We start from the raw sequence: 26,414 nt of genomic DNA, 5'->3' as shown, positions 1-26,414 counted from the left end.
TGAGTGAACTGGGTTTAATGCCGCCTTGAACAGTATTTTGGTAATGTCACGTTGTGGCAGCTTAATGTGGGAGGAAAGCCAAAGTAATGCAGGTCTCAGACGTTTACCACTTCGGTGAAACCAACGTGCACCAGTATGGTGCTGATGAAACTAAAAACATAATCGGTGCCAACCAGGGCCCACTTGCACAAAGCAATCTTAGCGCTAAGATGATTGTAACTCCCATACATTAACATAGGCATACAATAGTCTTAGCGCTAAGATCGCTTTGTGCAAGTGGTCCCTGGACTCAAACCCATAATTATCCCCAAGGGATGCAATTCTGCACAGTGTAATGCGGTGCCTTAGACAACAGGTTCTTGCTTCTTACTATTTCCCTTCTGTTCTGCAGATATATCCGGTTTTAAAATTGCAACAGGTCTGGTAGATGTAGCAAGTTAGTTCAAGACTTCAAAGCAATTAATGATTACCCTAATACTATATTTTCTGCTCCATTCGATGATTATGTGGTAAAGAACAAAATGGCTACTGTCTAACTCCTAGTTGTGTCACAGATTGGAATGTGAGCTAAACACAGAGAATCAAGACCTAGACTAAAAGCTAGAAGGGACAGTGGAACAAAGTTCCTCCTTAAATGTCCTCAACCTACCATATCGAACACACTTGGGTATGTCACAAAACTCCCATCTCTTGAACTTGTCCGTTGTGTAGCACCATGGCTGGGCCTCCTCGGAACCTGGGTTCCGACAGTAGTTCTCCGAGTTCTCCAACGACACGAAAACTTCAGGAGGACGCTGGTGCTTCTGGGGTGAGTTCATTGACCAGTGCTGGCAAGTGGCGCCGGATATTGTTGTGTTGACCGTCCCATTGTACCACTGACCAGAACCCACATAGCAGTCACCTAGAACAGAACATCACACACTGGTTAGCTGAGGTGAGCTGAAATGGAGTTTAATATCATATTCAAGATTATTGCAGCTATACACCCTGTGTGTGTGTGTGTGTGTGTGTGTGTGCGTGTGCGTGTGCGTGCGTGCGTGCGTGCGTGCGTGTGTGTGCATGCAAGTCTTTTGTTGTGTGTGAGTGAGTGTCTGTGGCTGCCTGTTCCCGTGTCATAAAATCGAATCATGATTTGTGAGTGAGTTAGTATGCTTTTACCCTGCTTTTAGCAATATTCCAGCAATATCAATATCACTGTACCCATGTCGGGAATCAAACCTGCATCTTTGGTGTGACGAGCGAACGCTTTAACCACTGGGCTACCCGACCGCCCCTTCAGCATGATGAGGTGAGGTGAAATGGTATTTAACGTTGTGTGTATGTGTGTCTGCATCTGCTTGTGCTAGTCCAAACTAATGTCAGATTTATAGTGCTAGCCTGCTGAGATACCATGCCGCAGTTTAACATGCATACCCCACTCAGACACTCCCACTCCAAGCCAACCAGTCCTTCTTTTATCCCTTAAAAGCTACCATCTTTGAACATCTTTTGCTTTGATGTGGCAAGGACTGAACCATCAACCTTCCCCTCACCAGGAAGATGCTCCATCCACTACACCACAGAGGCAATACTGGTTAGCTGAACCACCGATGGAACAATTGGTAAACTACTTATTTGCTCCAGAAATGAGCTAGCTAGGCAGCATTCATCGAACAGTGTATTTAAAGAATTTCTTCAAAGCAAATTCAGTGCTATGGCTGTTTCACTCCTTCTGTTACGTATTCTCTGACATAATATACAGGGCCCTGTTCCACAGAGTGATAATAGCACAACGATCCATACTTAAGATTTAAGACAGTTGTAGTGCTGAACTTGTTTTGTTGAACCCAGTGTTGCGCCAGAACTATACCAATACTACCTCCCCCTGCCAAGAGCATATAACTGGTCTGTTTCTGGTTTGTGGACATATTGGTCACATGTGTGACATGATGGCACTTGGTACCTTTCCCTCTCAGCTATTGTTAATGTTGAACCATGATGTTGACATAGGTCTGGGCTGACACGCTTAGGTCTGTGTTGAGGTTATTTGTGTCCTTGTAATTTTAAAATAATATTATTTGTTATAAATTGTCCGGCGAATTAAATTATTTAAATTTAAACTATTCAAAATTCATCATATTATGAATACGTAACAACTTGTAATGTGTGTGAAAAGTCGTACTAAAATACGCTATTTGAAGGGGGCGTGGCCTAAATGCAAATGTCCGATTGGGATTTAAAAAATTTCGGACGCCTGGACAGAAACCACAGTCTTGAGGAGTAAGTGAGGGGTGAGTGAGAGTGTGGTATAAGCAATATTCAAGCAATATCACACGGGAGACACCAGAAATGGGCTTCACATGTTGTATCCATGTAGGGAATCGAACCCGGATCTTTGGCGTGACAAGCGAACACTTTAACCACTAGGCTACCCCACCGCCCTATTGCAGTTCTAGCATGGTGTGGGATAAAAGCCCTAAGTAATGCAAGTCTTTGTACCCATTAGAAATATCAGGGAAAACTTGGAAACACCACAGGGTCCTCCATGTGTAGATAAGTATGTCCTGGGCCAATTACAGGTAGCTCACTAATACATCATCCATGATAAAGTCACCATGGCCCACAGTAACCCAAAATAAGTTGTCTCACTTGAGTTACACCTGAAATTTGACCAAAGCCAGATCTCCTGACCTGACCCGAGCCATGACCACACCCGATGATATAACCCCCGTAACCTTACCCCTACTAAGGCATCTGGTCCACAAAGATTGTCTCACGTTGGGGGCCACCCACTCGGTTCACTGCCGAGGTTTGGGGAGTACGCTTCTGTTTCTACAGTATTGGTGCAAATTGGTTTGCCTCCCATTCAGATGTGATTAATGCTTGACAGGTTTGTGAAGAGGGGCGAGTATATCTACTCCATGAGAAGTGCTCCACCAATGTACCTGCATGGATCATGTTAGTTTATGAGTGTTTGCCCACTTTACACACCCAATACACAGACAGTTGCAGCTTCTGTGCCAACATACTGACACAGTTGCAGCCTTGCTGGCCATACGGGGATGTATTTTGACATCTGTATTACCAGTTATGGCTTCTCTAAGTCGAAATGGTGGCTCATGTGAGACTTCCACATCAAGGACATATTACCGTATTAAGCGCCCAGCTCTAATAAGCGCCCACGGCGATATTTGCCAATATTTGGCTAGTGAACAATCCAAATTAGCGCTCTTCCGACTAATCAATGTACACAATTCGTGTACATTTATTCGTGTATAATAGGCACTCATGTGCTATATATGCACCCTTATTTACGGGCAATTAAATTCTGTAAAAAATCTGTCGTGTATAATACGCACAGACTTTTCTTTTGTATCATTTTAGGCTGTTAGCAGAAACCATAAAATTTAAGATCTTTCGACTCTTTCACCAAAATTATATTCTCATAAGAGCCCCCTATTTCTAATTTTGAGAGCGCCTTGGGCGCTTATTACGTCGAATACGGTAACTATCCTTCCATGCCAAGAGTTTATCAAGTTTAACACAAGTGGTGGGTAAAATGGGGTTTAACATTGTGTTCAAGATTATTGCATATATATAGCAACATGCATGCAAATGTGTGTGTGTGGCTGCTCGTACTAGTCCGGCGGACAAATGACGGTTTTATAGGGCTAACTCACAGAGATACCATGCTGCAGTTTGAGTGTGTGTGCATGCGTACGTGCATGCAAGTCTTTTGTGTGTTAGTATCTGTGGCTGCTTGTTCCCTCGTCAGAAATCGAATCTAGACCTTAAGCATGATGAGGTGAGGTGAAATGGGGTTTAATGTTGCGTATACATGTGTCTGCGTCTGCATCTGCTTGTGCTTGTCCGGACTAATGCCATATTTATAGTGCTTGCCCACTGAGATACCATGCTGCAGTTTAACATGCATACCCCACTCAGACACAGTATACTGACTTATAGCCAACTAGTCCTTGTTTTATCCCCTTATTGCCAAACACCAGGCAGGGTAGCATCAAGCACTATCTTTTAACATCTTTTGGTAAAATGCATCTGGGACAGAACCACCAACCATCAGCTCTCCTGGCACATCCCCTATCCACTAGACCACAGAGGCAGTCCACCTTTGCAAGAACTACTTCATATTGTTGCTTTAACAGTAACAGTGCTGCTTGTATTGAGTAACTTACTTGTGACTTCATGAGGTTCTCTCTCAAACAGATTGGCCTTGGTACAGCTGCCCTTGAACTTGCTGGGCAGCAGGCTACAGTTTGGGAGACGGAAATAGCCTCTCTCCTTGAAGAAAATGTCCTTCTTTTTGTTCTCATCAATGGTTGTCCATTGCTGGTAGCAGAACAGATCCTTCACAGCCAGACAACTTTCCCTGCAACGTAAATAGGGTTGGAGGTTAATTTTGTTCAATGTTCAAACCACTGAAATGTGTCACTTGATGTCTTTTTAGCTTCAAATTTCTACTGAATAGGTAGATATGAGGTCCTGGCATTGATGAGGGAGAACTGGGCATTGCATTGAGATTAAGATAATAATGATGATGATGATGATGATGATGATGATGATGATGATGATGATGATAATAATAATAACGACAGCGACGATGACGAAGAAGACCACTCACACCAAGAATAAGACCAGTAGTTGACACTATTTAAGAAGTTGACAAGGCAAATTGATTCATCTAAACGAAAGGCCTCCTTCCTCATGTTAAAACTGACAAGCCTGCAACAGATGTTGGAACGTTGGACCATGATAGAGGGTCATGGCTTTAGTCCAGAATCAGCAGAAACTTGATCAATCACTAATTAACATGTTTTTGGATTGAAAAATAAAACCCCTTTCTAATGATACGTTTAGACCAAAATTGAAACTTTAAATTTCCTTATCACGACATACAAGTGCTTCCCAATATCAGGACTAACAAACACTGTCACTGTGTCTTGTCAGAGCACGGAGGAGAGGCTGGGCCTATCTTGCCATTTTGTTTTGACAGTGCATGTTGTGAAGGCGGGATCTTACGCTCTTCTGTTGACATAGGCCAGAAACAGAATCTTTCCCAATAAATAGATAAGCTTCCATTTCAAAGAAAAAACAAACCCACCGACTTATCAGATACATTCAGAAGCAGAGATAAGACATGTCAATTGCTGTTTCAGACTTGTTTTATGTGGAGAAACAATGAACAGTAGTTGTAGGAGGATAGCATGGAGATATAACAAGTTGTCAGCAAATAGTAGCAATTGGAGGATCAGCCATTTTAGAAAGTATACAACATATAGTATATGTTCTTCACAAAGTGTCTGATGTAACAAAATACTCAGCGTACTTTCTTTGTGAAAATGGCTATTTTGCAAATTGCTGAATTGTTGTTTGATTTGAAGGCAATTATAAAAAAATACTTTGATGATTCATACATTATCCTCAATTAAAATTTATCATCTTAAAAAAACTAAAGGTTTTAAATTGCCACTTCCTACACATTAAAGACCACTTCCTACACATTAGGGAACCCTCACAGACATTTTACATTTCCTATATATGGGATAAAATTAGAATTATATTTCCAGCATGGTGACTCGTTTCCTCACCAGTAATGAAGAACAGGTTTACACATCCTTAAATTTTCCAATAAACTTTATTCCAGAAATTGAAATTTGATCTTAGAATGCAGTAATAAAGAACGAACCAATTAAAGCATGATTATAGTTTCTTCTCTTGGACCATAAACCCTACTGACTGAAGAAATCACTGCCTTAGAACCATTAACCAATTCTTAAGGCTGAGATGACATGTATTAAAAGATGAAAAGGATCATTTGTTTCATAGGGTAGCCATTGATTAAAGTTAGGACTGTAAATGGAGAGAAATGGCTGTCTATAGGCTGAGACTGATTCCTTGCACCATGTTACATCCCCCAATGAAGTAGTAGTTCCATTACTGTCCCTGCAATATTATATTTCAGCAATGTACACAGTAATTGTAACTGTTAACATTTGTTAACATATATTTGAAAAACATTCTAAAGCATTTTTTTTTTACTCATCATTGTTATTAAACATTCACGACCTTTGGGTTAATACATAATCTCACCTGAGTGTCTTTGATATCAAACATATAGCTTAATTGTCAGCTAATGATTTAAAAGATCCAAGTCCCGAAAAACATAAGATTTCAGTAAGACACCTGCTAGTAGGAAACTTCATCGCCCTGCTGTTTTGAAACATTGCTTGTCACTGTAATCCGAGACAGTGTTATAATTGAATTTTTTAACTTTTCCGCGTTCCAACTCTCCCCTTCTGGTGACATACCCAAATAATCAGAATAACATTAGTTCTGATGATGTTCCCGTTATTTTAACATATTGCATTACCTCCTACGCAACTGTTTCTCTCAACATGGACGCACAAGACAGCAGGAGTTCTGTCAAAGTATTCACATGAAATTTGGGCCACAAAACGTGATATGAATCTAAAAGTCTGTCTGTTCCCCAAAATAGAAGCTTCCAACAAACTTTAATGTTTGAAGAGGGCCAAGCCATTAAAACAGTACTATTTGTCATGGAAGCCCTTAAAGATGGTCAAATGGCAATGGTTGCCTACCAAAAATCATTCACAAATCATCATAATAATTGCAGCCCTTTGAAATTAAATAAGTCAGAAAATATTCAAATATCTCTTATATACATTAAAGATTTTCATTTTCAACGCCCTGATGTTTACAGTAACCAAACTATAAAAGATTCACAAATTTTAAAGATGTGACAACTGTAGTAACCATGGTAACATGCTTCAATTTGACTCAACCTCATCCATTCCTACACAAGTTCCATCATGAAGATCGACGGAGCATAACCACAGTACAGGTTACACCGACATATAGCTGCCGTAGCTATGTCCCAATATGACCTTTTGCTAAATACCACATCAATGACAAGGGTAATCATGCCGATGGTAAAATGCACAACTATGACCTGTCGCAGCAGGCTTGCAATGGACACACCTTTCACTCAAAACATTGTTGGCATACATTCCTGTTTTTCTGGTATCCGACATTGCTGTCAACATTGATGATGATTGTGATACTTATGTCAGAGTTGACCTTGGTTCGTAATGCCTTATTAATATGATAATCACAATATTTTACTAAAGGGCACAACCATATTAATTTATTTGCTAGTTTGCCTATCATAATGTTATGGTTAAACTCAAGGTTACAAAATGGTTACATAAATATTTTTCGCTTAACAACTGACTATATTTTTTTCCTCCATGAAAATATTTAGGAAACTGATTTCCATAATTGCTTATTTCATTTTTTAAAAAATGATCAGTTTATTTCATTGAAACATTAGTTACCTCATGGTCAAAGCTAGAAACTTACTCTTTTTTGACAATTCTAATGAAATGAGATAAAACCAGCTTTGAACAGTATTTCAGTTGAATCACGATACTGTGTCAGATTAATATGGGAGGAAAACCTGAATTGATAAAGGTCATAGAGGATTATCACGACAGTTAGATAGTGAGACCAATCAGCATGATCCTTAAAAACCAAGGGACATAGTCAGGGGGAATCTGAAATAAGAGACCCAAGATCAGAGAATCCTGGCACAACAAAGGGATGCAACTCTGCACAACAAACTGCAGTACAACAAACTGCAGTGCCTTAGCCTACAGGGGCATAAAATGCACCTTTTTCTGTTTAACAAGAAACCTCAAAGTGTTCAAGTCACCCCAAAATAATATTTTTTATGTCAAGGGCGATAATGAATATTGCTGAGCAACATCAAGAGTTCCAATTAGTGAACTGTAATATCTTTGACAAGCATTAATAATACATATCATGAACTCTTTCCCTAGATGGAACAATCACTACTCATAACATTACACAACAGCAACACACAACTTCAACACATAAAAAAGTCTCAGTGGACATTTTTTGAGCTGAGAGTGATTGTAGAGAACTTTTTGCCAAGTCTGGGTGCCCTTCCACAGCATTAGGTTTCTCACAACTGAAAGAAAACAACCCCTAGCAGAAAAAACTTGCCTGGTTTTATTCACATTCAGACACAGAGGACTGGGTTGTTTTTTTATCCTTTTTTTCGTCTTAAGAATACACTTGACATTTTTTCTCTGGAAATGAACATGGGCAACGACTTGAAGAATTTAATCTTTTCTCAAGACTACATCCAAAAAGACTATGACAGTAAAGACAATGTATCAGGTTTTAATTTCAATCAAAATCCATGCAACCTTTACAAAAAAATCCATTAAAACCTATATAAACATGTCAATATACATATGCCATATTATAGCAAGAACCCCATTCAAAATAGGAAACCTAAATTCCAAATTTTTGTTTCAAACAAAACTCTAAGTAAAAACGTCCTGAAACCAAATTTCAAATTTATCAATTTCAAAAATTAACTGCAAGATTCATGTCTTGAATCCCTATCAGATACAGTCAAGAAAATGGTGGTACCTAATACAAAACTGTCTCTTCATTTTTGGTTTTCCCACAAGTTCAAAGGTGCCAAAGACCAAATGTTTACTTCATCACTGTTTGTAATCAAACAATGGACTATAAGGTTTCAAGGCAAAGTGCCCCCTCCCTAGACTGCTTGTATTTGATAATGAAAGCAACATTTTAAGGTGTACAATGTCAACTATTGGCCTTATAGGCTATAAACTCCTGACACCACCTGGGTTCATGACTTGTTAACAACAAATTCAAAATGTCAAGAAAATTAAATTGTGCACCTAACAAAGTTCACCCTCTTCTAAGATTAACATTAGTCATGAAAACAAAAGTCACTTCAGAACCTACAACAAATATACTACATGTATGTTATGAAAAGCTGTTTGCTCGAAAACTGGCAAGTTTTCAACATTTGCTAAGATATAAAGATGGCCACCATATGTAAGATAGTTTTGTAGGGAGTTCACATTAGTGTCAAAACCATTTTTGAAAGCTTTTCTTTGTAACTGTCAAAGGTGATACCTTATCGCCAAGTTTTGATAACAGACAGTACTTTTTAAAAAAAAACAGGATCAAACTTTTTAAATAGAATTTGCTTTTTTAATCCTAAATTGGGAGTGAAAGTGCAGGATGTTTAGTGTTTTTTCAGTAACTTTAGACAAACACAGTCTATGAAATCTTTTATTACACAAGACATTTCTCTCGACACTGTAAAAAAACACATTCCTGATGCTGATTTAATAATGGAAAAGAGCTGGTAGAATGCTTTTTTATAATCTAGTCTGGTTTTGGTTTCATAAAATACATTCCACAGTCATGGTGCTGTACTGCTTTACTTATATAAACATGTACTTACTTCCAAGAAGGCTAACGTCTTGTACATTTACAAGAGGAATGTCATAGCCAGATACATCATACAATGTATTTGATCAATTATCATACACAAAGTGCCATTCTAATTTTATATGATTTTGTCACTGTATCTTTTTATATTTTCATCCTTTAAAGACTGAGTATTTGGGAAAAGAATATATATTCAAACTCTTTTTATTTTTATTTATGTGCTTACTGTGGCTTTTGGTTCTGGTAGGGCAAATCATAAACCGAAAATGTTTAAAAAGAGAGTGGAATTGGCGTCAGCATCCTCATCTTGCTGTTTGACAGCTGGGATGGGGTGTCATATGCACATGTGTTCATAACATCTCAGATACATAACTAGACAAAGAGACGAGTGGCTCTTCAATACCACTATCCAGCAGAATGTACAACATGTTACATGTATCGGCAACAACAAAATTGAATTTGAAATACTGATCGCTTACAACTTTCTATCACTAATTATGTGTTTGAAAACTGCAAAATCTCATTAATCCATATGGTACGATTTCCAGAGAAATCATCTGCATAATCAATTTACGACTTATGAATACCAGTTTTAAGTGATGTCCATTTATTATATCTTGCATTCTCAGAAAGATCATCTGGAAGCATTAATGAGGTTTCACTGTGTATTACTACACAGTAGAGACTGGTCTACATGAAATAGTGCTTGTCACAGGACGACAGGCAAGCTGTTATTACAAACACCAGCACACTTAATCTGCCGGAAATCCTTACACAGGGGATACACACATGAATCTGGACCCTTGGTTAGTCTCTATACTGTTTATATTCAAAACTTTTATTCATCCACCACTTAGGATTTTTTTATCATTAATAAAGCAGCCCTATATCGTCCTCTCTCCATATTTATCTGCCTGGCATTCCTTGCCACAAGACCCAGGAAGATAAGCCAGATTCTGGAGCCACCTGTTGTTGATTTATTGACAGGCTAATTACCAGTGCCGGATGTGTCAGGAAAACATATTTGTTTTCATATTTATGTTCTATTAATTCTGTAACGGAACCTTTCCTTTCCTATCCATTTTCAAGTCTGGTACTTGATTCCTGAATCAACGTGTTCTAGAAAATGAGAAGCCAGTGTGATGTGGTAGGTAAACAGGAACTACTTTGAAAACCAAATCATGCCTAAAGTCTTCAATTAATAACTAAAAAATATGAGAAAAATATGGCACAAAAAAGGTTTATAGAGACTCCCCAAGAATAGGAAGAGGGATTACCTTGTAAAATAGTTTAAATCGTTTTAGAATTGATAAATACGGTTTTTAAGTTCACATAATCTTTACCAATTCCTTAGCATAAATTGCCCACCATGAAAAACATAGTTTTGGTATTGTATACCAGCAATAAATACTCATTTTCTCCCTCCCATACCAAATCGGTTCAACATACCATTTTCGAATAACAATTAAGGAACATTTAAGTGTTGGAACATATTTTCCCACGTTTTGCCATATTCCCACAAAAACTGCTGATCAGTAACGTTCACAGGGCATGTTTTCCATTAAATTTGAAATCCAAACAAGATTTTACCCTCAACACAGGTTACAAATGAATCCCAAACAAATATCTGGAGATGTATGAAGAGCCAATTTACAAAACTAGGGTCTCCTGCACATCATGAAAGTCATTCATGTTACCCTACAGAACATGCTTGTCTGTTTATTGTTGTGCCAGCATCAGGGCCCTGAGTGCAGTTCTCTCACTTCTTGTTGATATAATTCCTACAAACTTTCACAAACCTAAACCACAATCACAGAACATTCATTATCATCAAATCGTCTGAATGAAGCTGAACTTGGAGCACATATTTTTGGAAATATTTATATCAAATGTAAATAGACCTTACACTGAACAAACACGTCTTCATCAAAACGATCCTTTCCTGTCAAAACGTTACAACAAATGTGAAAAACAAATGTCTTCACGTTGAGACGGTGTACGTATGTGATAGTTTCTGATCTCACGTTCATGATAGGGATGCTTTATGGACCGTGAGTCTCCAGCGTGTGATAACTTGAAATTATAAACTGTAATTTGTTCATGAAGGTCATGACCTGGCTTAGAATACGTCCAATGAGAGAAAAAAATCAAGGATTACTGTTTTCTCAAATTACATGTGTTTACGTTTCACTGATATAGTGACAGTAGATAATTGTCCTCTCATGTATATCAAGATCATTTTTGCACGGAAATGGATATTTGGGAAAAAGGTTCCCCTGTCTGGCTGACTGGAAAGTTGGAATATGTTTAATAGATAATAGTATTTATATTCACGCTTCATTATAGCACTCAATGCCTCCAGTGTTCGCTGCCAGGATTTCTATTATGCCATTGATTGACCCTGGAAATGCCCTACAAAAGGTCTAATCAAAACTTTCATGGGACAAGTAGGGGTCTAATTGACAAAACTGGATTTACTTATATTCTCACGGAATAAAATAACACCTTTATCTCCTTTGATTATTTTGATAAATTTAATGACGTGGTTTTATGTAAAACTGAAAAAACACTCCATCATACTCATTGCTGAAATGAAGGGTTTTGGTTCTGTTTCCAAATGTTACGAGACTGTCCTTTACAGTCAGATTTATGTACCTGACAAGGAGAACAAACAGTGGCATTGAGGAGTAAGGACTTTGAATATTTAAAAATGACTCTCATCGGACAGAGTGTGAGATAGACAGTTTTGTGCCACTGTCATGTTTTGTCAGACTGCAAAATATAATTGAGCACTGAAAAGACAAACAGGGGTTGATAGTGTTGAGTCTGGACCAGACACACCAGGCACTCATTTCAGGGCAAGACATCCTAGTGGTTGATAGCATGAGTCCCTTGTGATGTATGATGACACACAATCAACCAAGTAACTGGACAGATCACCCTTTACCATATTAAAGTCAGCACTTATGAAAGGCATGAAATACTGGGGACCTATTCCGGCAGTGAATCCCCGCTTGACTTGCCTTTGATGACCAGCGTGAGTGATCCCGAGGGGCTAAAGACACAACTCACCTGCAGATCGGCTTGTATACGACTTCTCCATTCTTCTCCTCGCAGTCCATGAAGGCATAGTGACACATGAGTTTCTCCGCCGGTTCTTGGCAGGACTGGTCAAACAGCCCAGTCTCCAACATTTCCTTCCACAGAGCCCGGACGATGGCCTCGGGGTCGTTCCGGAGATCGGTCAGGGAGTTGTTGTAGAATACTCGGCGCCCGGCCAAAGTCTTGTTACATATTGTACCATTGTATACTCCACAGACGCCCTTAGTTCTGAAAACAAAACAAGGATAAACTTTCTGAACAACAACACAAAAATAAACTGTCTGAACAAAAATTGTGATTAACTTTCTCAACAGCAATGATAAAATGTCTACAAAACATAGACAACCTGGTTTATAATTGGCTGAAAAGACACTATAACAACCTTTCTGAAACAACAATGATCAATTGTCTGAAAAATAATGACAATCTGTTTGAAGAACTTATATTCCCCCATGCATACAAAATCTGTTACATCATGAATGAATGAATGAATGAATGAATGAATGAATAAAAAAAACAACGCAGATTCTGTTCTCAATGCCATCATTCCTTAAACAAGTGGTCCAGAAACTAGCACTGAACCAGATACAACTTTCCTGACAACAACTTTCCATACCATAATACCTTAGCTGTATCATTTTTTGAAAATAATGTATTTACAAGAATTACAAAAATAAATTGCTGAAATAAAGTCAACAGAGACTGTACTGATTGACTCAGCAAAACTTCCTTTTGAGCACAAACTGAGTGCAAAATTAATTGATAAAGGCCCAAAATAATCCAGACTAGTTCTTATCATCCACTCTATGTAGCAGCCAGGAAGACATCAGTGTTGTAGAGTGCACACAAGCTTAATGCTTCACGACATGGGTAAATATATATTTTGGGGGGCACTGCAGATGGGATATATGCCTATGTATGACACTGCACTCGTAAGTGAGTCACATATTTTTGAAAAACATTATCACAGTATTTTCACAGCAATATCATTGAAAGGGTAGAGCAGGGAGCATGTGCATTATGACAAGTGTACAGATATAGAGTAACTAAAAAAATTGTGACAGCCATTAAACCAAACCTGTCTTCGTTCCTAACGTCTGTTAACATGGAAAGTATGTACAGCTTGAAAGATGTTTGTGTTAATTGCTCATTATGTGCAAGTGTTGTATCAAGATATAACCAACCATGAAATTTAAACAAACTTTAAATCTCATGTTTTTTGTACATTAACGCATGCTTGGGGCCACCTGCATGTTGGAGATTTGATAGCCGATTCTGTGCAACCCATGTGCTGCTACACAACTAGCTCTGCTGTAAGTGTGTTTTGAAGTCTCTTTTGGGGACACTTAAAACAACAGGGGTCAATCCAATGACAATTTTATGTACATCAAATACTCAAAAACACATTCAGGGCAACCCTCCAAAGATCTTGTCAAATTTGCCATGATTCTTCTAGAGGATGCAAAATATGGTAGTTTCAAATGAAAATACACAAATATAATCAACATTTTAAACTTTAAAAAAATTCTTTTTTTCACAATTCTTCAAGTCTGAAATGACCTGTCCAAACATGTATTTCTTATCCGAACAGAAACATCAGATAAGTCGTACCAATGGACTTGATTCAAATTAATTAGTTTCAATCTATATTCTTTTGCATCCAAAGGAACTTTTAGTGGATATTATATCATTTTACACGTTCAGAGGCCCTTTTTGGATCCAGTAAACACTACATCTAAAACAGCTCATAACAATCTTCAACCACTCTACTATCCCATCTACATGGACGTCGTCTTCCATTGCTGCATCAGTTCACATCCTACCAAAGCTGACTGATGGTCCAGCAATTATATTTTGACATTGAAGGTGATAACATTGCCCTACCATATTGCAGAAAAAGCCTAAATACATGTATAAAAGGAAGTTTAGTGCTATGAAAGACAACACCAAACACTTCGTGGCACCACATGCCCATCATTGCATATTGGATACTTGAGTTTCAACATGACCCATGGTGATAATAACTTTGCTTAGTTTCAGTCTGACTGTCAGGAGGATGACAAATGGTCATTAGGATCAACCAGTTTGTGATAACTCATGCAACTGGTTAACTCAGTCTTCATCTAGTCTTATGCAATCACATTGAGCATTGTTTCATGATGCGGTAAGATAAAGCAACCCCAAATACCATATTTGACAGAATAAGCGCCCAGGGCGCTCTTAAAATTAGCAATAGGGGGCTCTTATTAGAAAATAATTTTGGTGAAAAATTTAGTTGAAAGATCGAAAATTTCGTGGTTTATGCTGACAGCCCGAATGATACAAAAGAAAAGTCTGTGCGTATTATACACGACAAACATATTTTTCCAGAATTTAATTGCCTGTAATTAAGGGTGCTTATAACACACGAGTGTGTATTATACACAAATAAATAAGGCTAGTGTACATTGATCAATCAGAAGGGGTGCCAATTGGGATTGTTCACCAGCCAATATATTAGCAAATATCGCCATGGGCGCTTATTAGAGCGGGGCGCTTATTACATTGAATACAGTAGTAGAGCTGTAGTGTTACATATCGACACAAAAATATAACACAAGTAGATTTAAAAGTAAGTATCATCAGATCTAACTTCGTGCTGCACAGACACATTGGTGAATCAGGACACTTGTACCATAACGTCTTCTGAAGGTGAGTAAGTGAATCTAAGATGGTTAAGCTGGGAATCTTGGTAATGCGTCAGATCCCTCTCGGATCACGTAGAACAGTCTCCAGAAAACACATGTATATCTTCACATGCTGGTAAAGATGCTAATCTGATTGGCGCATGGAGCTTTGTATGTATACAAAACCAGTTTAATATCTATCCCATAAGTCCTGATGATGCGGTACACTGCTTCACCATATGGTGGAGAGACAACACAAACATACGATAACGCATGAAATTCATCTTGTAAACAACAACAACCCATCTGCAGGATCTTAAACACAGCCCCACCCAACATTAGTCAGACATCTTCTGGGGATTTGCATCAAATTCGGCTGTCACATACGGTAAACCATATCACTAATTACAAATTAATTTTGACATAGCGAAGCTTCTGTATTTGCAATAATACCACCAGATCGCTTAAACCATATCCAGATATAGGGTGCCACATTGTAAATCCAGCAAATGAAAATGTAGTCTCGAGTAACACCAACATGCTTGATATATGTGCAAATTGGGGTCAATTTTCTGCAAACTCGACTTTTTTGAAGCTGATTAAATCCTCAAATCGACTCAACAACCTTAAATGTAAGTCCCCTCCTAAACATCGAGGGGTTAACAGCTATAATGATGCAAAAACAGGTTGAAATATAAACACATAAATATTTTGCCATTTAACTTCAGTCTACATGACATGTGGGAGCCAACGCTACGATTACTCTGAGTAGCTCTATCTGGAAACAACTTATTTCCTGGCTTGTGGTAAACATTTTCATTTTTTTCTCACAATGTATGTGCCATTAAGCTCAATGAAAAAGGCAATTTTTAATTTTTTTTAACAATTATTTGTTTTATGCCTAACCATTATGCGAAATTTGAAACAGAACATTAATGAAAAAGGAGAGAAGATAATTCTTTGAAGTGTTTTCAAAATATTTTTATCTTTAAGCACACCTGATGAGTATAACTGTTATATATGAAACATATCAAAGCAAATACAATTTTGTCTTTTTTCACACCATCATCAAACGATGCAATTCTGTCTTTCATCTTAGTATTGTGCATTGCACTCAAGATTTTATGACATAAATACTCCTGAGTGCTCTGCTGTGTGTTCAGCTCCTGTGATGCAGACGCAGGTGAAATTGATGTGCAAAAAATTGTGCAATGCGACACTGCGATGCAAGTGCATGCGTAGTTTCTAATAAACTATGGTATATGTTTGCAGGTCTTTTGAGTGTATAACCCTCGTTTGAAATGTCACTACATGTCTTTGAAGACATGAAAGATGTTTGAACCCCATGACCACTTTCTTCTCAATGGAGATGACTATGCTCTTGAGTTGGATTACATCAAAGCTGCTTCATCTGGAAATCTGTCTGAGATAAGTTTGTACCTGAAACAGCACTGATTCTCTTTCGAAAGTTTTAATCGTCTTATTTTGTTAACAGTCATCTTGTAAACGTCTAAATAGTTCTTCTAATCTCGCTCCAGTGAGGAGTGTGTGTCAGAATAGGTCCCCAAGCTTGTCTGGGTTTGTTTGTTTGTTGTTTAACACCCTTCATCAATATTCAAGCATTGCACAATGGCCTGTGTACAAGTAAGTCGGGACCAGACAAACCAGTGATTGTTATTATGAGCAACGACTCTTCCTGTCGGGGTACTGTGACATGCAAGTCACCATGTCACAGAGTCCATCCATTAAGTCGCCTCAAGCATAGGTTGCTGGGGAGCAATTCTAACCTGGAATCTCAATGGAGGCCTTCAATCACCTCCACTAGTTGTGAGAGCCATGTATATGTTTGATTGTTAAACACTGCACACAGCAATATTCCAACAATATGTCAGTGGCCTGTAAGTAATCGAGTCTGGACCAGACAAACCAAGCAACGATCCATGATGTCGTGTTATGGTGACACACAAGCAGCCAGGTTACCAAGCCGGACCACCTGATCTAATCAGTTGCATAGGTTGCCGGGGACCTATTACAACCTGAAATCCCTACAGGGCTAGTGCCACCTAAAATGGGGATCTGGTATGGGGGATCTGGTATGGGGGATCTGGAATGGGGATCTGGTATGGGAGATCTTGTATGGGGGATCTGGTATGGGGGATCTGGTATGAGGGATCTGGTATGGGGGATCTGGTATGGGGGGATCTGGTATGGGGGGGATTTGGTATGGGGGATCTGGTATGGGCGATCTGGCATTGGGGATCTGGTATGGCGATCTGGTATAGGGATCTGGTATGGGTGGATCTGGTATTGGGGATCTGGTATGGGGGATCTGGTATGGGGGATCTGGTATGGGTGGATCTGGTATGGGTGGATCTGGTATGGGCGATCTGGAATGGGGGATCTGGTATGGGGGATCTGATATGGGGGATCTGGTATGGGTGGATCAGGTATGGGTGGATCTGGTATGGGTGGATCTGGTATGGGCGATCTGGTATGGGGGATCTGATATGGGGGATCTGGTATGGGTGGATCTGGTATGGGTGGATCTGGTATGGGTGGATCTGGTATGGGGGATCTGGTATGGGGGATCTGGTATGGGTGGATCTGGTATGGGTGGATCTGGTATGGGGGATCTGGTATGGGGGATCTGGTATGGGGGATCTGGTATAGGTGGATCTGGTATGGGTGGATCTGGTATGGGGGGGATTTGGTATGGGGGATCTGGTATGGGTGGATCTGGTATGGGCGATCTGGTATTGGGGATCTGGTATGGGGATCTGGTATAGGGATCTGGTATGGGTTGATCTGGTATAGGGATCTGGTATGGGTGGATCTGGTATGGGCGATCTGGTATTGGGGATCTGGTATGGCGATCTGGTATAGGGATGTAACACCTGGAGGAAGAGTCAAACAATGTCATTGGAACATCTGATTTCCTGTGATATAGTCAATCCCTGCTACTGGGGGCTGAGGCTCCATGGTATACATTCACCCCTTGCTTTTGTGGGCCAAGGGTTCCTGGTTCCTGCCCCTGCCTGAAGGCTCCTTGTGATATATTCAGCCCCCCTGCTGATGAGTACAAGAGATCAACCATGTCCACCGTTGGTGGGTCATGCTTCAGGTCATGTTCACAGAAGCTGTGTCAACATGAGGTCATGCTGGTGTGACATCGCGGTATTTCCCTGGCCTCCCCACTGTGGGGAGATCACGACTCCCAGACCTCTTTCAAAGTAATGGCAGGGAATCTGGCTATGATTAAAGCCATAGGGTGTGTGTTCCTTCAGAGCCATTCTGTAACATCAAGAGGCTTTTATAACATAGTGTGATCTAATGTGACAGTCTTGAAACCTTAGAGTATGTGCAAACCTCATACCTTCTCATGCAGAACACTTTCATAAATTACAGGAGAGAACAGATGCTGCATTGTTAAGCTGCAAGTGTTTCTCCCTGATCTTTCTGACAGACTGGAGCCTGGGATTTGAAGAACAGAAATATTTGAGCCCCTTCACTGATGATCGTTACTAAATGATGTGAAAAATAATGTCTCAACCCAAAACAACAGATGCCAAATGTGGTAATGATAGCAATCATAGTTTAAAAAAAGTTAAATACATGATTTAAAATACTGATTTTGCCACAGATGTATTTATTTTTTAAAGGACATGCAATCATAGTTTTTACGTTAAAACAATAACCAAAAAAATAGTCCCGACCAAAGAGCTCACAAGCTAAACAAAGTGGATGAGTGAGTGAGTGAGTGAGTGAGTGAGTGAGTGAGTGAGTGGATCAATGTATGGCTGGATGGGTGAGCTAGCTTACCCTCGTATCAGTAATCTTGCAGCTATTTGCAGCGAACCAAACAAAGTAAAAAAAAAAGGTAGTAACGATGTAGTGTTTCAGCAAATCAGTGAAAGATTGCTCACAATATCTCGAGTGAGATCATACAAGATGGTTCCTCCTCCTCCTCCCAGCATTGTTCTCCACCAGGTAGTGTAGGTATACAGGACGGAAGGAGGGGGGCCTGGGGATGTATATTTACACAGATTCCCCACCTGCTGGGGAGATGTAAAGCAATATACACCTGCTGGCTCTCACTGCTGGAGTCGCAGCTGGACGCCTTGTCCTCACTGACACACGCTGACCCTGCTTGACCGTGACACCAGAGGCATTGATGGTGATGTGGGAATTCTATTTTCTTATGATAAAACTGTCTACAGATACAGAAAGCCAGACACAGTGAAATATTGGATTTTATAAACCCAATTCTGATAAAAAATGTAAATAGGAAACTTCAGCCTTTACATCTTGATGTTAAACGTTCCTTTATGACAATGAAGAGTGTTTAATGTTGCTTTGTATTTCAGAATATCAGGGCATGTCAGCTTGATGGGGGAGGCAAGCCAAGAGTGATGTGTCAACAGACCTTTACCTTTACCCCAACAAGCATGGGCATTGTGTTGACAAACCAATGATCACTAAGTGAGAGAATATTGGATTTGAACCCATGACAAACTGATTCTGGCATGACAAAGGGATGCAACTCATGCCACTGGGCCCCCAGAACCCTGGTGCTTTGTGTCCAGTGATATTCTCTCTTACAAACCCTAGAGCATATTTTTCAAAAAAATCAATGACCCCCATTCCACACCCATACCATTCCCATTCTCTGAAGTCAATTATCCCCCAATTCAAAGGGGCTTGAGAGTCCTTAATACTCAAGGGTTCCTGTAGAGAATTACCTTTATTCAACCTTTATTCAACCTTTATTCATAACTTTATTTTGGGGACTATATGTTAGTCTAGTCCAAAGCTGACAATACGTATTTCTCTCTCCAAAGGACAAGTTTAACAATGTTCTGAAACATGACAGGCCTTGTGATCTTGATTATTGGGACCAAATGTTTCATTAGCATTATAGAGCTGTTCAAAGACATGATAAACCGGTACCTCATGATCACTGGAAACTTGACATGCAAAGAAACATGAAATTGGGAGCCTCAAAGGGCCGTTTGGAATGCTGAAAATACTCCATGTCACATGCCGTTTCTTGGACAGGTAACCTGGGAGGATGCCAGAACATCATGGTGGCACCATGGTCCACATTCTTTGTTTGATGAAACCTCAGTTCTCGACAGGGTCAGGATATTATCTATGAGATTATCTGCAGGCTACTCTAACACAAATTCTACCCTTAACAAATGCAGTGCACACAAGAGTCGATTTTCTTCCAGGACAACTAGCCCCTAGAATATAATGTAAGCAAAGAAAACTACCTAACAACATCTCATGGCTGAAACCCTACATTGTTACATTGTTTTGAAACACTTCAGCAACATTATGACTCAGGACATCAGAAATGGGCTGGTGTCATCACTGATTTCATTGGATAATTGGTTATTCCTGGCATTAACATTACGTTTATATTTACACATTGTACGCATGTGGGGAATGAAACCCTTAGCATGACATGAAAACAATACCACTGTGGTTAGCATGACAAGCAAACATACTGACCACTAAGATAATCATGACCTGTGTAAAGTATTTCCCCAATGAGTCCTGAAGAAAACACCACTCCTACATCAGGCAACCAATTTAAAAGTATCCAAAAACATTTAGAAGAACACACAGAAAACATTTCCTCAGTTCAACAAACAAAGACAGAAACCTCATGCTGTTTGTCAACTAATGTAAGTAAACACCTTCTACTCATACAGTTCCACTTCCATTGCCCAGGGCAAAACAACCCTGGCTCAAGAGTGTCTGGAAAACACATATCAATTTTTCAGCCTCAAAAAAATAATCCCACAGGGCACACTTCTCAGAAAGAAAGTCCTGTTTTGCTTTCTGGCTAACCCTACAGGACATCCCAGTCCATGGTTTTCTCTTCAGAACGTCCAACTGGTCAGAGCCATAAAACTAACAATTCCATTGGGACCATATATACTGGAAGTGATGCTTGTGAACTTAGATAAACTGGAAATGTTGACTATAACAGACACCGGTCCAATGTGCTTGACACTTGTGTTTTATGGAGAAAATGATTTGCCATATTCACATCAGGGCTCCACATGCTGGAGTTCATTAATCAGCCTCCACCTTAGAGTAGGTATGGCTGGTGTTTTGGATGGTTCGAAACAGGGATGTAGAACCGCTCCAGATGGGAGGCTATGAAAGAACAATTGACAGGAATTCTGGCCTTTATTTGAGGAGAGTGAACACTGGGATTACTGACACCTGAAGGGTTGGTTGAACGTTGTGGAGTGTGACTTGACCAAGGGAAAATAAACCTTGCTACATGATATACGCTTTAACTTTACACTCCCTGAACTCAAGTGTGGACATATTGGGGGAAAATGGGCAGTGACTCTTTTGGATTTTTAATTAACTTCCTATGGTGGAGAAGAAGGGGGGCATTATGTAACACTGACACACACACACAAGGTGAGGTGATAGGGTTGTTGGTTGGGTGGTTTGTTGTTTAACGCCGCACTCAGAAATATTCCAGCTATATGACGGCGGTCTGTAAATAATCGAGTCTGGACCAGACAATCCAGTGATTAATATTATGAGCATCGATCCACACAATTGGGATCGATGACATGCATCAACCAAGTCAGCGCGCCTGACCACCCGATCACGTTAGTCGCCTTTTACGACAAGCATAGTCGCCTTATATGGCAAGCATGTGATAGGGTTGTGGCTGTTAGATCTGTGTACCAATGAAAGCCTGGAGACCTTTGACAATTACATATGCCATACAGAAACTGTCCGTGTTTGTTGGTTTCTGAATACATGTAGGGGGTTTAGTGTGGTCATAATCCTTATTTTTGTTGTAAATTCATCAAAGAAAAACAAAGAGTTAGGTTAAGCTTTCTTCTGAAAGCTGTGAGTGAGTGAGGATGGACTGAGAGAGTGAGAGAGTGAGCGGGTTTGGTTTAACACTGCTTTTAGCAATATTCCAGCAATATCATGGCAGGAACACCATAAATGGACTTCACACAATGTACCAATGTAGGGAATCAAACCAAGGCCTTCGGCATGATGAGCAAATGCCTTAACCACTTGGTTGCGACACTCCCGAGCCTTGCTCCAAGTCTGTACTGAATGGTAAGTCCATGGGTGTATAGCAATTCTATCCTTATAATAGGCAAGTCTAGATAAGCAGACAAGGACGCTAGTCTCTTTTAGGGACAACTATTCTTATTATTTATGTAATATAGAAATTATGATTCAAACTAATAATTATTGCCTTAGAGACTTGTGCAAGTCTACCCACTGCCCCAAGTTAGGAGTGAAATATAAAGGAGAGCCTGTGTATGAGTGAATTCTGTTTTATGCAACAATCAGCAATATTCCAGGTAAACAGTGATTGACACTGACCAGTGGTCCAAAGGACCAGCACCCAAAAACTCTCCTGGTCCTGTTTAATCTCCTGGTCCTGTTGAATCTCCTGGTCCTGTTGAATCTCTACTAGACACAATGGTGCGCAGAGTTTAGGCTTGATCTATCACTGATTTCGTACAAACTTAAATTACTTCTTTCATTCCTAGAATAACACAACACTACATCATCAGACTACCATTTATTTCATTTTAATGGTCCTTAGAAAATATACTAGACTCAGACCAGGGCACTAGCGGACAGTACAATGACACACATTCAATCAGGTGAAACATTGTGGCCACCCAATCCCAATTTAATCCACTTTCATAGTGACCAAAATGGGGAAGTAAAAAATGTTTCTGACATTTATCAAATTGTTACAGCATTCTTATTCAGGAAAGAAGTGAGGTTTCCCACCTTGCGCATGCACAAGAGCATTGGGCAGTAGACTATTGTCTGCACAACTAATTATGGATGGCTGACAGTGAAAACGTCTTCTGTTGAAAATCGAAAGATGTTTATTGTGTGATAACAGCCAAACTTCAGGATTTATGGCAATGACGGACTAGAGGTTTTGTATTTGCGGGAATTATGTATGTGCATACATCATGTACATCCAAACTGGTTTGACTTTGAGATTTGCATTTTTTCTGCACTAGAACTGAACCAGGAACACTCTTAGAAACTTAAGGATTGTTAACATAACATACCATAACATAATTACCCCTCTATCAGAGCAGACTAAAATTCAAACGGCAGCGATGAAAATGTCAAGATAATTCAACCTAAAGATAATTCATGATTCAACCTGAGCTTTTATCTGTACAGTGTCTACACATCCCCTTAAATCAAGGTGAAAGAGAAGTCAGGTCTATGATTGGTAATCTCATCATCATGGTAATATTTTCCACATTCCACGCAACTGTCTCACAACCTCTATTTATGAGCGGTGCTAAGGAACCATGGTTTATTTCCTAGGTTGTTTACAAGCTTGTCATCATTCTGTACCAGAGACTTGACAAATCTGCCACACTTGGATGAACCTAATCAGAAAAGGAGCTCAATATATAAACAATTCTATTAATCTAGTGTAAAGTTGCAAAATAAAGAAATAAAAACATTCATCTTTTCTGCCCAATCCCAGATTTTCAAGCTCCTTCAGCAAAACAATTTACTGGCGATGAACCTCAAATCGAGTCACAACAAAAACACTCATGGCTTTATGCAAACAAGCTAATGGAAATGATCCATTTTACTGGTATTTAAATGATGAATTGAACACTATAACAGCATTCCTTTCCTGCCTGTCAAAATGTCCTTTGTTTAAAGAAATAAGGATAATATGCAAAGAAATATGCTGTGAGATTCACAGTTCGGTAATCTCAGTAGGTTCTGTTTTTAAAATATCAAAACAGATCAACAATATTGGATTCTGTTTACACCAGTGGGCAGAAATGCTACAGAACAGTAACCATGGTGATAGAATAAACATATCTTAATGCTATTTTTTTCTACACGTGCATCGAATATCAAAAGTAGGTTTGGAACTAAATAAACACTGGAATATGTTTGACCAAACTCATGTCTCGGGTTTCTGAGATGCTAAGAGCATACCCATCTGCTGGGTGGAGTCTGAAATCTACAATCCCCATGGCACGACAATATCACTATAGATTAACATGGGCCAAGCAGCTAAAGGGAGATCTTATTTGATGATTTTCAATGGAAACTAGGGCTGGGACTGGTAACTCGGGTACCCGGGTCGGGTTGGTACTGAGTAGGATATATTGTTTAATGACAAAAATTATCCAGAACTCTATGGTTACACTACAAGTCACTAATGTTCGCATTTCTTTCTGACTGTGCACCCATTCCTTCTGATTTTTCATATGGTTGAATAAAGATATAACTTAATTCAACTTCAGGGTATGAATGACCAGATTGTTTAATATGTGTATCTAAATACGTTTTGCCAGGGCTATGCTAAAAATGTTCCCAATCAGACATTTTGAGTCATCTCCTGAGACCTACAGTAGGTACCCGGGTAGGGTCGGGTAACAGGGGGATGGGTACCCGGGTAGTAAATTTGGACTCGTCCCAGCCCTAATAAAAAAACATTAATTATTATGAAAATTTACTCAACTTTAATAACTCATAAGGTATGATACTGCATAACAACTTGTTTGCAAATTATTAAAAATTAGATATAGATATTTTATGTTTCATTACAATTTTCAAATCTGTGAATACATAGATAAGTATAAATAAAGATTGATGTCACGTTGCATCTGAGAATATGTAAGCGAATTTCACATTATCTCATGAAGATGACAGACATGGACTGACTCTCTCTAAGTAATTATTCAGACATGTAGAGGCATATATTATAGAGACATGATGTGGGGCGTGTGGTCGTAAGGGGAATGAGCCCAAGTGATAGCTGTGTCATAATACGTGTCAGGCAGTCTCTGCATATACATATTCATTACAGTGTTATGATTTCCCGATCATGATGGACAGACATTAACCGAGTTAGCTAACTGTATCAGTTGTACCATATTTATTGTAGCAAGGTCAGATTTTTTATCTTATGGCAGTCTTTGAATAATAGAATATGGGCCGGACAATCCAGTGATTGATATCATGAACATCGTCCCACACACTTGGGATACAATGACAATCAACCAAGTCACTGAGTCTGACCATTTTGTCGCCTTGTACGAAAAATCATAGGTTGATGGGACCTACATTCTTAAACCTATACCCAACAAGTGGTATTTGTTCTAAAATATGGAATATATATATCTTTGATAAATATTCATCATTGAACTTTTTTTGCATTATGCGTGGCTACTATGTCAAATATGGTATTACCCAGTACATATTTCCAATGCCGAACCCACTGTGAGGGTCACTCGTCTAAACACAGCGATGGTGAAAATTATGTGTGTGAACACTGCACATAACACATTGCATTGATGGCTAATATTGTAGCTGTCAATCCTTACACGTGGGTTTAAATCTACACGAACCCAGACAGCCCTAAGATACCTATTTGGTGTGAACTGTCTGAACCACTGTTGATCACATATTTAAATTTGTTTAGGTCCAAATGATTATCCATGACTAACCCACCATTAATTTCATTACATTTTGCCAATGTTAATTCATCTTGTCTTCATACAAAGAGGGGGCGGTGAGGTAGCCTCATGGTTAAAGCGCTCGCTCATCACGCCAAAGGCCCAGGTTTGACTTCTTTACATGGGTACAATGTGTGAAGCTCATGTCTGGTGTCCCCTGCCATGATGTGGTGGAATATTGCTAAAAGCTGCGTAACACCATACTCACTCAATTCATACAAAGACAGCCATTATGTGACTTGGAAATAATCCATCACACATGGGTCAAACATGTCTCATGTGTAAATCATATGAGTGATTGAGTGAACGAATGTTTTTATGACAGTCAGTACAATCAGAGCACAATCACAGTGATCTGTAAATAATCCCGTTTGACCCAGACAAACCAGTGGTTGATAGCAAGAGCATAGGTCCACATCATTGGGGTGTGACACATAGAAACACAAATCATTCACTGTGACCACCAGATCCTCACTTTAGCTGACTCTAATGATGGAATTCTAGGGACATTTTCGACCAATCTCATTAAAATCAGATCTTAGTTCTCGCTATCTCTTAACAAAGATCTGAGGACATCCCATTACAGGTCACGTCAGAACGATCTTTCATCCAACCAATCAGAGCATCGCTTACCAGATCATGAAACTGACAGTCGGAATGTGTTTTCTAATCATGCAACCACGAAATATTTAACAGGGGATATTCCGAATGACAGTTACAGGTTTTATGATTATATCCATACAATCTTGGCCATCTATAAGCCATTCCAGAATGATCTTCATATCAGTTTTAATTTTTTTAA

The 26,414-nt window shown here is 39.3% G+C and overlaps 1 protein-coding gene across 1 annotated transcript in view; it reads right to left on the bottom strand.

Annotated features, from left to right (window-relative positions):
- LOC124138799 (tyrosine-protein kinase transmembrane receptor Ror2-like) overlaps positions 1-26,414 on the bottom strand; it is a 104,624-nt gene that overhangs the window by 4,300 nt on the left and 73,910 nt on the right. Inside the window, exons 6-8 of the mRNA XM_046505669.2 lie at positions 12,391-12,648; positions 4,173-4,366; positions 650-901 (exon numbers count right to left, since the gene is read on the bottom strand). Coding sequence (XP_046361625.2) covers positions 650-901; positions 4,173-4,366; positions 12,391-12,648 — 704 coding nt within the window. The remainder of the gene's footprint in view (positions 1-649; positions 902-4,172; positions 4,367-12,390; positions 12,649-26,414) is intronic.

This window comes from Haliotis rufescens, unplaced genomic scaffold (assembly GCF_023055435.1).
Source record: "Haliotis rufescens isolate VD_foot unplaced genomic scaffold, xgHalRufe1.0.p SCAF_2, whole genome shotgun sequence".
Lineage (NCBI taxonomy): Eukaryota > Metazoa > Mollusca > Gastropoda > Lepetellida > Haliotidae > Haliotis > Haliotis rufescens.
Note: the sequence above shows the minus strand (reverse complement) of the source record. Positions and strands in the feature narration are given on the sequence as shown.